Source organism: the organism of the source record quoted next, unplaced genomic scaffold (assembly GCF_019419815.1).
Source record: "Pyrus x bretschneideri cultivar Hongxiangsu unplaced genomic scaffold, Pyrus_bretschneideri_v1 Contig16, whole genome shotgun sequence".
In the NCBI taxonomy this organism is placed as follows: Eukaryota; Viridiplantae; Streptophyta; class Magnoliopsida; order Rosales; family Rosaceae; genus Pyrus; species Pyrus x bretschneideri.
Genome location: NW_025999457.1, coordinates 2351660 through 2369250, shown reverse-complemented (window position 1 = coordinate 2369250; position 17591 = coordinate 2351660). Strand labels below are relative to the sequence as shown.

The 17591-nt window shown below is 34.5% G+C and overlaps 1 protein-coding gene across 1 annotated transcript; it reads right to left on the bottom strand.

Annotated features, from left to right (window-relative positions):
• Positions 1-6355: 6355 nt before the first annotated feature.
• On the bottom strand, positions 6356-8927 carry LOC103965260 (ethylene-responsive transcription factor ABR1). Its single transcript, XM_009378286.3, has 2 exons — positions 7846-8927; positions 6356-7306 (listed from the first exon to the last, which is right to left on the bottom strand). The coding sequence occupies exons 1-2, from the start codon at positions 8399-8401 to the stop codon at positions 6522-6524; spliced, it is 1341 nt and encodes a 446-aa protein (XP_009376561.2). The 5' UTR covers positions 8402-8927; the 3' UTR covers positions 6356-6521.
• Positions 8928-17591: the final 8664 nt, after the last annotated feature.

The following is a 17591-nucleotide window of genomic DNA, read 5'->3' as shown; positions in this document are numbered from 1 at the left end:
CGAGAGTTGAGAGGATCCCGTTTGCCCATAACCATAATGGTAGGTGAACCACAAATCATGACTCCTCCAAAGCTGTGAAACCACACATTTTGGCGGTTTCTTTCGGGGCAATTATCAATAGTTAAAGACAAAGAACCAATAATTATAGCAGGTGTCCAAATCTGTGTATACCAAACTTGTGCCATATGATCTCCAAACCGGACACGTCTGGCCATAGCAAGGATACGTATGCCTCCTATCCATGTGCATGCTTCCCGGGATTATATACAATTTCTTGCAATTAAACTAAATTACATTTCTAACTATTACTTTAATTTAGTATCTTCCTTCATTTATAAGTAAGAGAGTTAAATTTAAATACATAAATTACAAGAACGTCTAATATTTGTATTGTGTTGGCTACTTGCAAGTAACTTCTTCCTAAAAAGGTAACTAACTATATGCTTCACCACTATAATCTACCGTTTCGGTAATTAGAAAAACTCATATAAGCATTGTAATCTTCTCCGAACCACAATTAACACGGGGGTTGACACCTAACAACTATCTGACGCATGCGCGGCAGTCCAATCTCCCGCTGCTTAGAGTTGAATATGGTGTGCCAAAAAAAATAAATTAAATACTTTCAAACAATCCACATTGTCATCAACCACGATCGCTACTTCTCTTCAGACGTGTCAAGTGGGACCCACATTCTATTTTTTGAGTTTTGACCTACTTTATTGGTCTCGCTTTCTACTGTGCTCCCACGTGGAGATTACCTCTTCGAATAAAAGCATTTCTTTCTTCGCCAAAAAAGACATTCCAAAGGAAAGATATTGACACTGTGACACGCGAATCTTGTGTCATACGGAAACTTCAATTTCAGATTAACCATGCTGTACGAAATCAAACTATGATGTAATCATCCGACTATTAGACATGATAATACAAGGGAATGGAACCTTGCAGAAAGCAATAACTTGCTGAATTGGTTTTAATTGATTTTTTTTTCTTGACAATATCATAATAATTTGATCTGAATCTTAAATGCAAGTAGTTTACAGCTTATTGGTTAAGAGTATGTGTCTCTGCCCTCAACATCTCGCATTCGAATTTTCTTTTTAGTAATTTAGTGTAGATTATCCTTATCGTTTGTCTCAAAAAAAAAAAAAAAGTATCGTCCAGAAAACGGCTTCAAAATATATTGTAGCAATTTTTTATTATTAAGTGAAGTGGAGGGTTTGAAACTATTCAAGAATCACGCATCTTTGAATAAATTGGGCAAATAGAAAATTATATTATCATTTAGTTGTGATCAAATATATTGACAATGCGCAAACATCAAATTTTCAAGGTGAAAAATTTGAGTGAAGCCACAAAATAAGCCAACAATAATTTGGAATTCAACTTAAAACCTTCAACAAACATGTTAAAATATGTTGAAGTATCCAACTGAGAAGATGTTATCACATGCATGAAACAATAATGTCATATAAAAGTAAATTAGGACGGTTTAATATAAAGTAAACTCTCTCACAAGTAAAAAAAACTCCTTGTGCGACGAAACAAACATCATCGCATAAAGTTACTTTGCGCGACGACATTTTAAACTTCGTCGTGCAAAGTCTTTACAAAAATAAAAAATTATTTTTTGAAACCTTTGCATGACAAAATCCAAATATTTCGTCGCCTAAATCAATTTATTTTCTTTTTTATTTAATTTTATATTATAAATTTTAAAATATAGTTATTTTCATAAGTTTTTATTCTTTTTTTTCAAAACTTTGCACAATGAATATCAATATTTCGTCACCTAAACTCTATTTACTTATTTTTTATTTAATTGTATATTTTATATTGTTAAACTAAATTATTTTGTTTATTTTTTAATTTTTTTCTTTGCGGGACAAATCAACATTTGGTCTCCTAATTCGTATTTATTTTAATTTATTTATATTTTTAATTGTAAAATAAAATTATTCTCTTTTTTATTATTTATAAAAAAAAAATTAATTTTGCACAACAAACCTATATTTCGTCGCGCAAAATCCTTAAATTTGGGCGGGCGCCAAAAATGGGAAGCGAGATTTTTTTTAAAATTTTTTTTAAGACTTTGTGTGACCAACATTTCATCACGCAAAACCCTAAAAATTTGGGCGGGGCCAAAAATGGGACGCGAGAAATTTTATTTTTTAAATTTTTATAAGAGTTTTCGCAACCAACATTTCGTTGCGCAAAGTGTTACGGTTTTTAAAACCAAAATAACTCCTCCACAATTTTCTCAATGTCTTTCTCTATTCTCTTACCTCTCCCCTATTTCCATTTCCCCAAACCTCTCTCTCACACTCACTCCTCTCACTTAATCTCTCTTCTCTATCTCTCACGCTCACTCACTTTCTCATCTCTCTCTCACTATCTCCTCTAGCTCTCTCACACTCAATCCTCTCTCTCATTCTCACTCACTCTCAATCTTGCCAAAAGGTATTTTCTCCCAAAATTTTAATTTTTTTCATTAATATGTGTTTTTGGAGTTAATTAATTGGGTTTGGTGTGGAGCCGAGTTTGGGTAGGATTTGGGCTATGCCAATTTTAGGGGAGATTATGCCAATTTTTGGGTATTATTTTATGTTGTTTTTTGGTTATTTGACCATGTTTATTTTGTTCGTAAGGAATCATCAAGACTTTGACAACTAAAGTTGAGGATTAGGATGCTATCGGACCATATCCCCCGCCACTACCACCACAATAGACTTGTATTAAGATTTTATTATTGCACTTTGTTAATTTATAAGTACATTTTAAATATATTATATATATTGGATAATTTGATCACTATTTTTCATATGTAATTTTATTTTGAATATATCAATTTAAATTAAAGTAATTAAAAAAAATAAAGTCATACAATTAAATTAAATTAAAATAAATAAATTTTTGAAAAATCTTGTGTGTGATGAAATTAAAATAAAAGAAATAATAAAACAAAAGGTCAAAAATCTTGCACGACAAAATTTTTCGTCGCAGAAACAATTTATTTCGTCACACAAAATATTAAATTAATTTAATTTAATTAAAAACCAAAAATCTTTGCACAACGAAATATTTCATCGCCCAAAGTACCTTCGCGCAACGAAGATTAGATTAATTTTTGTAACGCAAATCCTATTGTCATGAGCTTTGTAAGACGAACCATGCGCGACAAAGGTTTTGTCGTGCAGGGTTTTAAGCGACGAAATCATACTTTGCGCAACAAACTTATTTCATCACGCAAAGTATTTTTTGTAGTAGTGTCTATATAGCCATAACGTTAGGATTAAACCGATTTTATAACTTTTGGGAGCTTATTAATTGATAGAGGAATACTTTAAAAAAAAAACAACTTTTTGACTTATTTATCCTTAACGAAAGTTGTATGATACAAATAAATGATTAGTAGTGGAGCATGCAAATTTTCAAAATGTAGCATTGAAAAAAATGAGACACCTAATATTGAAAAGTAAGTGCATACATTTATGTAGTGCTTTCTTTGATATTTCCGCTTCCTAAATAAATTTTATAAAACATTGTCCATGTTGGCGAGGTATCAACCCTAAAAAATAAAGCATTGTCCCAAATAACTTTAGAGAAATATTTTACTTCAGCTTAAATTTATCTTTGTGACATTGCATAATTTTTTGTACCTATTGACAATTTTTACCATGTAGAGGTGAATTTTCTTAAGACGGTACCTCAAAAGATTACAACTTATTACAATACTGAGTTTATTCCTATACATAACTGACTGAAGTAGAGACTAAATTTTTTATGACTATAAGGAGATAATTCCTTTTTAGAGTTATTATGTAGAAGTTTTACTGTAATATGAAAATAAAAAGAAGCACACGTTTCTGGTAAGCTGTTGGGAATAATCCATAAAATAATTTGATATATTTAGATTTGATCTTCTTGTATATGATAATGACCTTCCTTATATCCCCTTAAAATGTTTTTTAATGGTGAAAACAATGTTTAAGATAAGGTTTGGGTGTCCTAATATGACATTAAACCCATAGCCTTTTTAATGCTTTAACAAAGATTATAACTTGAAATGGGGCACTTGAGATCAAAAACTAAAGCAAGTTATAAACAAACAAAATTTCAGATCAATTAACAATCTTAAAAGCAAATGTTTAGCACGTTTATTGTATCTAGAAGCACGTTCCATTCGATAAAAAATAAGAAAGACACACATTTCCTTGAAACGTAAGATTATTGTCAGACGTGGGTCTCATATATGTGAATGGGGTTCCATATTTTAAATACTATAATTATATAATTGTCTTGTTCTTAATCTACTTCGTACTATGATTATTATCACTTGGTACTACAGTCTAGTAATTTTTTTTCACTTATAAATAAAAGGTTTTAAGTTCAACTCAAGTTAATGGTGAGTTCGATACCAAATTATTATGGTTGACTCATTATGTGACTTAACCCTACTCATCTAAATTACTAAGATGTACGGGAATTTGAACTTGAATGCAGATAGTAGAACACATTGTCCTAACCAATTTAGATAAACTCATGTCCACCATTTGAGTTTTCTACAGATGAACTGCAAGTCCTCTTCGCCAGTTCGCCATAAAGTAACGAAGAAAATAGTTGCTGAAGCTTAGGCTTTCTAGTGTCAAAGTTTAGTGTCAAAGTTCATTGATTACCGACTGTAGTCCTCATTGATTACCAAGTAAACAGACGAAAATTAAACTACCTCAAATTCAAATGTAAGACTGATTCAAAATTTGTAGAGTTTGAATTGGTTCTAGTTCGGGCATTTTCTTTGAATTTTATAAGTAATATTAAATGGATAGTATTTGGATTTTCTTTTAGGATGAACTTATTTTACCACTTGCAAATAATATATGTTCATGGTAGATATTTTAAAATCAAAATCTTTCAATTTCTTAATCAACATTGAATGATCATCCTTACAAAAAATCATTCGAATAATCAAATTGAAAATCACAATCCATATCCTATTAATTACATCGAAATCAGGTAAAATATGAGTCAAAATCTAATCCATTGACATATCTAAGTCAAAGTTTTACTTTCAAAAACAATCAAACTCTTAAAATTTCCATGCAACAGTCCGCCAACAGATTAAATGCGCTTAGGCCAAATCTTTGTTTTTTCTCTCCTTAATTTGATACAAGTGTTTTTCACTAACAATATTAGTTTCAGTGAGAACCAAGTCTAAAACGTTAGAAGAAAAATAATTTACTGTATGGACCTCATTTTACTAGTTTCCTTTTGTGTGCCTAAAATTGTAGGAGTGGCAAGCTTGATTATCCTAAATTTAGGCCTAACACATACGAGACACGAACCTCTCATGTCGTGCTTCGATACATGCATACACGTATATGTTTTCACTTTTGTTTGGCTACAATTCGTTACTAGTCGTCTCAGTATTACAAAAGAAGTAAAAAGCTATGGGGCCTAATTTTTCTTGTATTAATATTTTTTTTTTCTCGAAATGTTAGAAGATGCTCGAAATTCAAAGTACATTTTTAGATATGGTTAGGCTCGAGTCACTCCTGTATTAATTTGAGCCTAACACATACTTGAAATGTTAGAAGATATTCAAAATTTAAATTACTTTTCATGATATGGCGCTCGAGTCACACCCATATAATTATGAGCCTAACACATACTTTGGATTCAAATCTCACCCCTGATAAGATGTTTGGGGGTAATAACTGAAAAGAAAGGACACCACTAGATCTTGTGATACATTCATCCCCTCCAATATGATGGGTTTGAGTCTTATCCATATGCCCTAATTTGGATAGGATCCACCATGAATTTACAATTTAGTATTCTTTGTTCAATTTGATCCTCATCCACAGTTTAGGTGTGAAGATCAACACAAACGGGGTAAGTTGGTAATATTAGAAAGGAGCATATTTGGATACCGATAACACAAAGGATAACCATGAAAGATCACCATCAGCACAAAATTATTATACACAACACACAGAGACATATATATAACAACATGTAAATGTATCCTTTAGTTAATAAATTTGCAATTTTCTTCCACGATACATACCACTGATCGATTTAGAAAATAAACTATGTATATATTGTATATATAAATCTGATTAATCTTTACAATATTTAAATCTTGCGTAAAATCTGTACTACTAACCAGTGGTATGTATCATTGTGATAATTTGAATGTAAAGCAAGATGCAGAAACGTTAAAAAAGAAGGCTTCTACATCTTTCCATAGATGATGACTGAGAGAAGAATGTAGACATCAAATCTTTTGAGATCAAACTAACACCTAAATCCTAAGTGCCTCCCTTGTTTTTATCTCTTTGCTTTTTAAATATGACATAAAAATCCAAATAATAATTAATAAATAAAACAAAAATGCAACGTGCAAAATACATGGTGTATTTATGATATTAAAATCAAAACCTAGCAACAAGAAAAATATTCTAAATTAATAAAATAAAGGAAGGAAAGGAAAAAAAAAAAAAGTATTCATGAAAGTATCAACCGGATGAGGATGGATTGTTGCTGGAATGTGACCAAGATGGTGCCTGGAAATCAGACGAACCGCCCTGATTCGGATCCTGTGGCTGCAGGAAAAAACCCTGTTGCTGATTCTGCTCAGAGAAAAACAGAGGAAATGAAGAAGAGGAGGCCGAGGATGGCAATGCAGAAGATGGAGTGGATGACGTTGTAGGTTGTAGCAAAGAAGATTGAAGTGACGCCAATTGGGAATTGTAGTAGTACATCTGTTCCAGTAAATTTGAGTCGGCGGAGTTTTGAAGGAGCTGAGAGTAGTCAAAGTAATCTCGGATGAGGTCAGAGGAGGGATGAAAAGCTTGCTGAGGGTGATAGAGTTGCTGTTGTGGCGGTTGTAGCGGCGGAGGCGGCGGCTGCAACGGCTGAGCTGATTGTGTTGGTCTAGAATTTGAATTGAATGTTTGGACAGCTGCTGGTGGTTGGATGAGTCTGACGTTTTCTGGGAAGTTTAATTTAGCTCTGTTTCCTCTGAATCTTAGAGCAGCTTCATCATAGGCTCGGGCGGCGGCTTCGGCCGTGTCGAATGTGCCGAGCCAGACTCTTGCAGCTTTGTGTGGATCGCGTATCTCAGCTGCCCATTTACCCCACGGCCTCTGTCTAACTCCCCTGTATCTCCTCCTCCTCTCGCCAGTTTCTCCAAATGAAACAGATTCTGCACTTGATGGTGTGGTTGGTACTGCTGTGGTAGCAGATACGGTGGCCGTCGTGGTGGTGTGGGTGGTGGCAAAATTTGTAGTTTCTTCTGTCGCTGTATTGAAAAGCACGTATATTAATTATATAGATTATTCATCTTGGTGTATGATGGCACTGTTTCATTGGGTTTTTCTTCTTCTTTTATGAATAATTTTGGAAAAAATACATTCAAAATGTAAACATGTTAGCCTAAAAGGCTCAAGAAATGAAAGTTTTAATCTTTGCAGGATTCAGCTAATTAAGGTAAACAAGTAACAACAAACTGCATGCAATATTGGATAATATATCATGTTATAGTAGAAGAAAAACTCTTTGCAAATCTTCAATTTATTTTTCCACAAATAAATCTCATGAGAAAGAGAAATAATATGAAGGAATGAATTATTTTAATGTGATTAAAATGGCATTAATTTATTTTGTCTTCTCAAAACCATTGATTATTATTAAAAATGGTTGAGAACATATGATAAAGAAAACCAAGTTCTAAAAAATAAAAAAAAACAATAATAATAATATAAAAATAATAAAATAATATAAAAAATAAAAAAATAGAGTTTGAAGGATGATGATTTGGATTATAGATTGAAAACTGACCCGTTGCACCACCAGATGAAGACTCTGATTGTGTTCCTCTGTAATCCCTATAGCCACCTCTAAATGCTCTATTACCAGATTCCATGAATTGGCTTTGAGCAGAAGCAGAAGCAAAATCTTCTTCGCGCCCTCTCTTTTGACCGACCCAATAGTGAGAACCAGAAGCACTTGAAGGAAAAGCAGCTGACAAAGGAGAAGCAGAAGATGAAGATGCAGAAGAATAAAGTTGGCCTAGACTAGACGTAACTCCACCGCTTCCAATATGCCCCCAGCTATCGCTGCCTCTCTGTCCCGAAACGACATGCGTCAAAGCCGACACCATCGCCGACATCTCCGTAGCCGCCCGACCGTACCCCAAAAACATTGTCGGCGTCGAAGTCGAAACATGTTGTTGTCCTTCTTGTTGTTGATACGGCGGCGGCAACTCCAATCCTCCGCCGTAGTTAATATTATTAATATTTGCATCAACATCGCTAGCGTCGTTTGGAGAGTCAAACCTGTCGTATTGACCGCCGCCTCCTGAGCTCCTTTGGTTCGCCACCTTCAGTAAGCACATGTAAAACCCAGCCGCTCTTAGCTCTTTTTATTTTCTTTCGATGTGAAGTTTTGATCGACGGAGAGAGAATTTTAAGGATGACCCGGATCGAGCTTTTGACAAATTGTGAAGACTCTTCTGAGAGCAACGGCTATATATATATGTGGACCGGTTCACGGTTCACAATTCGAACTTGACGAGCCGCCATTAAAATAGTGTTGCCTTTGAGACAATCTTGATCATTCATCCACGATGCACCTTTCTAATAATTTTATTTTCTTTAACTTAATTTTTTCCTTTTTGGCACAGTTAAAACCTGTGTTTTTGCAATTTCTTATGTGAGATGTGATATGCACCAAAACCCCATCAAATATAGATCTCAGAAGCCGACTATGAAGGTAGTGGAGATTATGTTCACACAGAGGGGTTTTAATTCGATGCATATGTGTACATGGGGATTATAAAGTAATGGGAATTCTGTCGGTTTACTTGTTGAAGAAAGCAAGAAAGAGGACGGTGTTAGAACTTGGAGAGAGAAACGAGAGAGAGAGAGAGAGAGAGAGAAGTTCATCTTTGAATTGAGTTCTGTATTGCAACGACTATGCCGACATTTAAAGCTAGGAATAGAATACTTTTTACTGTTGGGCTTTAGTGATTAGCCCATAATTGGCACTTTTGGCAACATGGGCTTAATTAGGAAATGTAATATTATTAAATGTGAAAATGGTCCCTGTGTTTTATCCTATTGACCAATTTAGTTCTTATATTTTTAATTTGATCAATTTGGTCATTGTGTTTATATCTGTTAATCAATTCAAGACAATCTGTTAAAAGACAGTTAAAATAGTACTCAAATGAATTGAATGAAACATCAATTTCTAAAGATAGGCATCATATTTGTTTAGTGGGTGTACATAAAATTACGTTTTTGTCCTCACATGTGCTTGACACATGTCAATTTTACTGGTCCTTTAACGGAATGTCTTGAATTGGCAAACAGATGTAAACACAGGGACCAATTTGGCCAAATTGAAAACACATGGACTAAATTGGCTGATAGAGTAAAACACAGTGACCATTTTGACATTTAAGCCTATTCTTTTTATTGGGAAGATGCATTAATCTAGTTATTATTTGTCTACTTGCATGTTAAAAATGTTTTTCAACTAATTTGAATGGGAGTAATGTTAGAGAGTCCAATTTTTTAAAATTAATTTTGTAAATCGTATAACGTGATTGTTGTAATTAATTGAATTATTACCTAATTGTTGATTAAAATGTTTATTTCTTATTAGTGACACATCATATGATTTGTAAATTTAGTTGCCAAAATTAGTCTTCCTAACATCACATTCAAATGTGGATGTTCTTGTTGATAAAGACCGCTTGTAATATTTTGGTGCTCTTTTTTGTACTCTGAAGTTTTATCATATGATTTTTTTTTTCACAGTAATTTTTACTATCGAGGCTTGCTTTTTTTTTTTTTTTTTTTTAATGGAAACCACCGTAGATTTAGTTTTGACATGGAGTTCAGTGAGAGTTTGATTCGATGAGAATTGTTTTATTTTTTTCTTTCTTTTTTATGTACGCACCTTTATTTTCTTCAGGTAGATGATCTTTTAATTTATAGTGTTATTTACATACTCATTTTTATCTTACACATACTTTTGTTAATTTTTACCATTCATCTTCTTCAATTCACTTGATTCGATAGCCGAAATTGAAAATAATGTATAAGAAGTAAAAATGGATACGTGGTTAACATTACCCTAACTTAAATCATACTTTTGTTATTGATTTTCACGTTTGAGTTTGAATGGACATTGTGGCTATCCTTTATATTATTATTTGTACTATTTCTTCATTCCCCTGTACTAGCTTATGATATTTAAATAAAGCATCTTATTCCAAAAGAATTAAAGTTATGTACTTGGCATGTAATTTTAATTTTGGTTCTACAGTTTTTGCAGGACTTGGATGAAACCCAACTATTTAAAGGCGCTTCTACAATTTGTTGATGAATCATCATCAACCATGCATCATGCATGACGATGTTTGGGTGTGACTTTGATCACATTACTTTTTATTTTGTAGTTGTGAGCAAGATGAATATTGCTTAAGTCGTATTAATTTAAACGGTAGGAAATCTATATTATTCTCCTGCCTAATTAACTAGGAGGACTGGTTTAATTTGGTGGTTACACATTCACCTTCCAACCACGCGTCTTTTGGATTTTAATATAAAATTTTGGCGGCATATCTTAACAGGCAGACAATGAATATTTGAATACATGAGTGTTCTTAAGCTTTCGATTAAGAAAAAAAAGGTGTTCTTAATCTATGTCTAAAATATTTTCTCTGGAATTTTTCCTTAGTTCTCTGAATGGATAGAATATTAAAAGTCAAAGATATAACAGGGTAACGTTTGCAACTTTGTATCACCCATAATGTGATCAAATCATTAATTGATATGATGTTTCTAAACAAGGATCGATGGAGGTAAGAAATTAAATAAAGGGGTAGTTTATTTTCTTGTAGTATGGAGTGAAATTTACAAATTTAGATATCGAGAGTAGGCTAAATTTTTGTTTGTCAAGCCACTAAGTACGACGGTCAATGAAATATCTTAAATTCGATTCTCGTCAAATACAAAGTTGAACCACATTATTGTTAGCTCATTCTGAGATTAAGTCCACCCCCTTCCCTTAATGTAGATTATATTGTTTGCCCAAAAAAAAAAAATTATGTTTGTCAAATATTAGACTTAAATTTTCTTATAACATGGTTATTTTAACACCCAAAGTTCCCATCTTTTAAAATTTCGGGTGTGCTAAAGTCTAGGGCAGCCACTAGTTGGCTCTGCTCTTGTTTACAGATCACTTGTCACGCCTTATACTATTTAAATATCTTCGATTTTAACACCCTAATATGTCATGTAACTTTAACATATCTTTAAATGATATTTAGGGCTAATGACAAAAAATTACCTCAACTATTAGTCTGACAACACTTTCATACCTCATCTTACGAATTTGTGACAATGTTAGACCTCCGTCAGTTTTTCTGTTAAATGCTGACGTGGCTTGAGACGGGACCCACTTCCTAGCCAAGTGTATAAAAATATTAATATTTTAATTAAATATTAAAATAAATTATTTTAATATTTTTATTTTAAAACATGTGGGACCCACCCCCCATAATTCTCGCCCTTTTTCTTCCTGATCCGAACCCATCTCTCATTTTCTTCCCTTTCTCCCATGTGTTCCATCTCTCTCTCTCTCTCTCTCCTATCTCTCTCACATCCAATCTCTCCCTTATCTCTCTCACCTTCACCTTCACCTTCATTCTTCACCTTTTTATTTAAAAAAAAATTTGGACCAAAAAAACCCAGATTCTGTTTTTTTTGTTTTTTTTTTTTTTGCAGCGGGTTCGTCGGCCCTGGGACAAGATCGGCGAGGCGACGAGGATGCAGGGCCTAATTCGGTGGGGCCCGACATGGAGGATTGACGGGTGGGGAGAAGGGGTGGGGAGACGGGGTGTGTCCGATTTGAGAGTGGGCTCGGGTGGGGAGAAGGGGGTAGGGAAGACGAACTGGGTTTTATTTTTTTAACTTTTCTGCTCAAGTCGAGGGCCGATTTCGACTCCAGTGTCATCCTCAGCGCCTCCTCCATCACCCACGATAGGTTGTGCGCCACCAACAACGCTGTCATGGCTGACGACAATGCACATGAGAGAGAGGAGAGAGAAAGGGTGGTGGAGGAAGGTTGGGGGGGACGGGTGGGAAAGGTTTCTGGGTTTTGGGATTTTGGGGATGCGGGTGCCCAGAGATAAAGAGAAGAGAAAGAGGTGAGAGAGAGAGAGAGAGAGGGTGGTGGAGGAAGGTTGGGCGGAGGGACGGGTGGAAAGGTTTTTGGGTTTTGGGGATGTAGGTGCGCAAAGATGGACAATAGAGAAAGGCGAGAGAGAAAGGAGAGAGAGAGGTCCCACAATCACCGATATTCCCTACCACCCACCCACCCCCTCCAAATGCCTAGTATTCACATTTACCGCAGCACCGCATAGGCTCCATTGAAGTTTCTCGCCTCTGTCTATCACACACTGTTCCTTCCTCCAACCGTTTATGCTGATTGTAGCCCAAATCTTTCCTAGCCTTTCTCCAATGCAGATATCACACCCCACACACCATTATTTATTTATTATTTTAAATTATGTTTTTTTTTAATTTTTGTAATTAATTAAATAGGGATTTAAAAGTCTTCTTTTAAAGGGATAAACATGTCATTAACATATTTATTAAATGGTGGGTGGGAAAATAAGACACTAGGATGGGAATATCAACACTCTTTCTTAATTAAGTTTGGCTTTAAACAATTTGAGTTTTTTAGATGCCTAAAATACCCCTAATTACTTATTTATTATCTACAATTAATTATATTGATATTATGTGAATTAATATCATGAAATATTTTTCAAACTATGAAAATTGAAACGGAGAATTAATGATTTTGGAAAAAAAAATGTGTAAGAGGTATTGATGTATTGGCCGGCGCATAAATTTTAGGGTGATTTATGAAAAATCAATAAAAAGTTACAATATTAACAATAGATCAACCATATTTATGTTAATTATAAATATGTCAATCATGTATTGTAATACTTAAATGCATTTAAAATAAACAAAAATTACAAAATCTGCAACTACAGCTGGCACCCACTTCAACTAACACTCTCTTTCTTATAGTTCTATATTTGGAATAAATCAATATAGATCAAACACTGCAATGCAGTGTCTGTTTCTTGATTCTGTTTTTTACATTTGGATTCAGACACTGAGTTATAGTGTCCATTTATTGGTTTTGTTTTTCCCATCACTCACACGCCTCCTACATGTTCCTTTGTACATTTGGATTCAGACACTGCAATGCAATGTCCGTTTCTTAGTTCTATTTTCCACTTTTGGATTCAAATACTGCGTTGCAACGTCCTTTTCCTGGTTCTATTTTTTCCATCACTCACACATCTCATACACTTCACTCCTCACGCGACTCCTGATTTTACATTTAGATTCAGACACTGTAATGCAGTGTCCGTTTCTTGGTTCTGTTTTTTTACAATTGGATTCGAACACTGCAATGCAGTGTCTGTTTCATAGTCCCTTTTTTTTTTTTACGTGAGTAGACTCTTTCATGTAAACGTAGGGCGAGAGAGATAATGTCACATCCCGCCCCAGGTGGGACCATTTCCAGCGCCCGCTCCACCACCATAGCATGATATTGTCCGCTTTAGGCTTACCATTCCCTCACGGTTTTGTTTTTGGGAACTCACGAGCAAGTTCCCAGTGGGTCACCCATCATGGGATTGCTCTAGCCCCCCTTCTCGCTTAACTTCGAAGTTCCTACTGAACCCGAAGCCAGTGAGCTCCCAAAAGGCCTCGTGTTAGGTAGGGATGGGAATATACATATAAGGATCACTCCCTCAGGCGATGTGGGATGTCACAATCCACCCCCCCTTAGGGGCCCGACATCCTCGTCGGCACACCACGACCAGGGTTAGGCTCTGATACAGATTGTCACATCCCAGCCCGAGTGGGACCACTTCCCGGGCCCGCTCCACCACCATAGCACGATATTGTCCACTTTGGGCTTACCATTCCCTCATGGTTTTGTTTTTGGGAACTCACGAGCAACTTCCCAGTGAGTCACCCATCATGGGATTGCTCTAGCCCCCCTTCTCGCTTAACTTCGGAGTTCCTACAGAACCCAAAGCCAATGAGTTCCCAAAAGGCCTCGTGCTAGGTAGAGATGGGAATATACATTTAAGGATCACTCTCCTAGGCGATGTGGGATGTCGCAGATAAAATATACATATTCTAACTATTTATTGGATTCGGATCCTCTCAAGATCAGTTCTATAGGAATAGAAATCCAACGACCGAATCCTCTTCCCCCTCAACTCTTATTTCTCTCTCGCACCCCCACACCCCACCGTTGTTAATAAACCCCAAATTCAATTGCAGGTCATCTGTGCTCTAAGTCTGATTTATTTTTTCACTATCCCTTATTGTTTTAGTTTTTTATTTGTCATCTCTTTCTTCTTCTTCATCTTTGAGATCTCTCTCACTCTAATTCTTCTATAGTTATGAAAAAGATCTTTGCAACCAAAAGATATTGTTTGCACGACCCCTCTCTTTGTTGTTTCATTAACATCGGTTGAGATTTTAAGGTCAAGGGACTTGCACTGAGGGATATGGTGGTGGTGGGACTAATTTTGGAAAAGGTAAGGTGAGGGACTTGCAATTGGTGGTTGTGGGTTGGGTGGGTTATGGCAGTGTTGGGGCTGATTTTGAGGTGTGGTTGAATTTAATTTGGAATTTGAGGAGTTGGTGGTTTGAGGTTGAGAGCTTTGAAGTGAAGGAGAAAGAGAAGAGTTGAGGGTAAAAGAGGAAGGATAAGAGATTTTGGCCGTTGGATTTGTATCAATGGATGAGATCCATTGACCTGGAGGATATCGACAAATTGATATGGAGATGATCTAAATCCCTATTTATAATAGTTTAAGCCCATATAACATTTATAAAGAGAGAAATAGATAGTGAATGATAGAATAGTCAAATTCTAACTATTTATAATGACTTAAAGTCTATGTGGCATTCATCATTGACCTATGTCTAATTACTAAAAATATATCATTGATATATAGCTTAATAGTAAAGTTTTTATTGACCTTTGACTAAATTACCTTCAAATTTCAGCTAGCTAGTATTAAGAAGACTAATTTACCCACCTAATGCATTACTCTTCTTCCACATCTATTTATCTATGATAAATATGGGTAAATTAATAAAATAAAAAAATGTGAAGTATTTCATTGATATTTTTCCGTGGAATATTCTAATAACTCTGTGTGGAAATGATATCTCGGTGAGAATTCAAAATATAACTAAATTAATTTATAAGTTTTCGACAAAAACAAAATGGTGTGGGCTTTAGTTTACCTACTTAGAATATTGTAATAACAAATTTCACACTTATCATATATAATAAGGAGTAGGTAAATTAATTTATATGAAAAACGATTCTACTGAACAATACTAAAATGTATTTATTATATATGGCAATGCATGGATCGTTGGAAAATTAAAAAACAAATACTAAAAAACCGTGAGCATTATTAGTTTTTTTTTTTTTAAACAAATGATAGTATATACATTAAAGCGGTGGAGGAGTGCGCTAAGCCTTACATTGGGCTTACCATAATAATGTGGTTCAACTTCACCTTTGGTGAGAACAGTACCTAAAACCTCTCACTTTTAAGTGAAAAAGAATATCACTAGGCCGTAGTCAGTGGTGGAGCAAGAAATCAAAGCTAGGAGGGGCCTCCAAGTCATATGAGAGAAATTAGACAAAAAAAATATATAACTAATGGGAAGGTTCATTTTTTGTAGTGGAAAGAAAAATATTAATCAAAAGAGAGTAATGAAGTCACCAAAAAAAAAAAAAAATGAAATAGTTATATCATAAGCACTTAACTTCATTATACATTGAAGTTGAACAAATTAACAATCATGGTTCAAAACTGTAGTTATGAAAATTATCTTTCAAAATGCATTCTTTCTCTATTCCATGTATGCGTGGTTTCACTTTAAAACAACACTTCATCATACAAAATAGTGAACTAACTAAGAAAGGCTAGTTTGATATAAGACTTTGGTTTCATACAAATACTACTTTAAAACACTTTTTTTCTTCTTTTTTTTTTGTCAATTAGAGAAACAAAATAAAGGTAGCTGGGAGCAAAAGCGTACATAAGTCGAAGAATGCAAAGTATCCAACCAAAAACACACAAACAAAAGCTACAAAATGCTAAAACTTCAGGGTAGGCCCAGACCTTTCCTGGTCCTGGCTCCGCCACTAACCGTAGCACTAAGTGACATTAGTTTGTTTTTAATGCTTTGATTGGAGCCAAAATTCAAATGTGGGTGAGAAACTGTTCAGAAGAGATGTGGTATAAGTTGTAAATAATTTGTAATAGTAGGTTACTTTATTTTTACGTGTTAAATTTTGAATTTTTGTCAAATGTTTATACATGGAAATTTTTTTTTAAGAAATATAAGTCATAGGCTAAACCAATTTCCTTCTTCTTAAAAATTGTCATATGAATAATATCGTTTATTAAAAAAAAATATGAGTCAAAAGGGTCTATTTGTAATTAACGAACCCTTAATAAAACTATGACTTGTATTTAATTTGAAAAACCATCATGGTTGTGTAACAGTGCAAGCAACAGCATAATATTCCTTCCTTCTTTTTATGAGTACGGCAAAGAAATGTCAACCCATATGCATAAACAACGGTCGTTTATATGAACACAAAATAAGAAAAAATATGCAGAACCCCACATTGTTAATCCTAATTATTACAAAAGTATAAGTTGGGTATACTACACATTCCCAATTTTTTTTTTTTTAATACCACATTCATTTAGTGTATTTTTTTTCCCAACTTAAAAAGAAGTATTGCTAAAATAAGAGCTAATTTAGTTATTAGATTAAACAGTTATTATTGCCTCGACACAAAATAAGAAACAGTCTCTTGAACGCATAAATGGCTGGAAATTAACATTCTAATCATCTTTGGTTTGCATTTAGTTGATGGTCTGCCGATGGTGAGAGAAGGTGTTGACGATGTTGCTGGGAAGAAGGGTAGTTTAAAGAGTGAATAGACAACAAGTTACATTATAGAAGCATAATCACAACCACAAGAATAATAAATAAAAATGAAATGGGGTTATGCTATTGATTTTGTTTTCTTATAGATCTTTAAAGGAGATGTCAAGTATAATATGTTAAAATTTTATTTGATGGTTGATGTGACAAATTGTAATATCCCACATCGCCCAGGAGAGTGATCCTTAAATGTATATTCTCATCTCTACCTAGCACGAGGCCTTTTGGGAGCTCACTAGCTTCGGATTCCATGAGAACTCCGAAATTAAGTGAGAAGGGGGCTAGAGCAATCCCATGATGGGTGACCCACTGGGAAGTTGCTCGTGAGTTCCTAAAAACAAAACCGTGAGGGAATGGTAAGCCCAAAGCGGACAATATCATCATGGGATTGCTCTAGCCCCCTTCTCGCTTAACTTCGAAGTTCCCATGGAACCCGAAGCTAGTGAGCTCTCAAAAGGTCTCGTGCTAGGTAGAGATGAGAATATA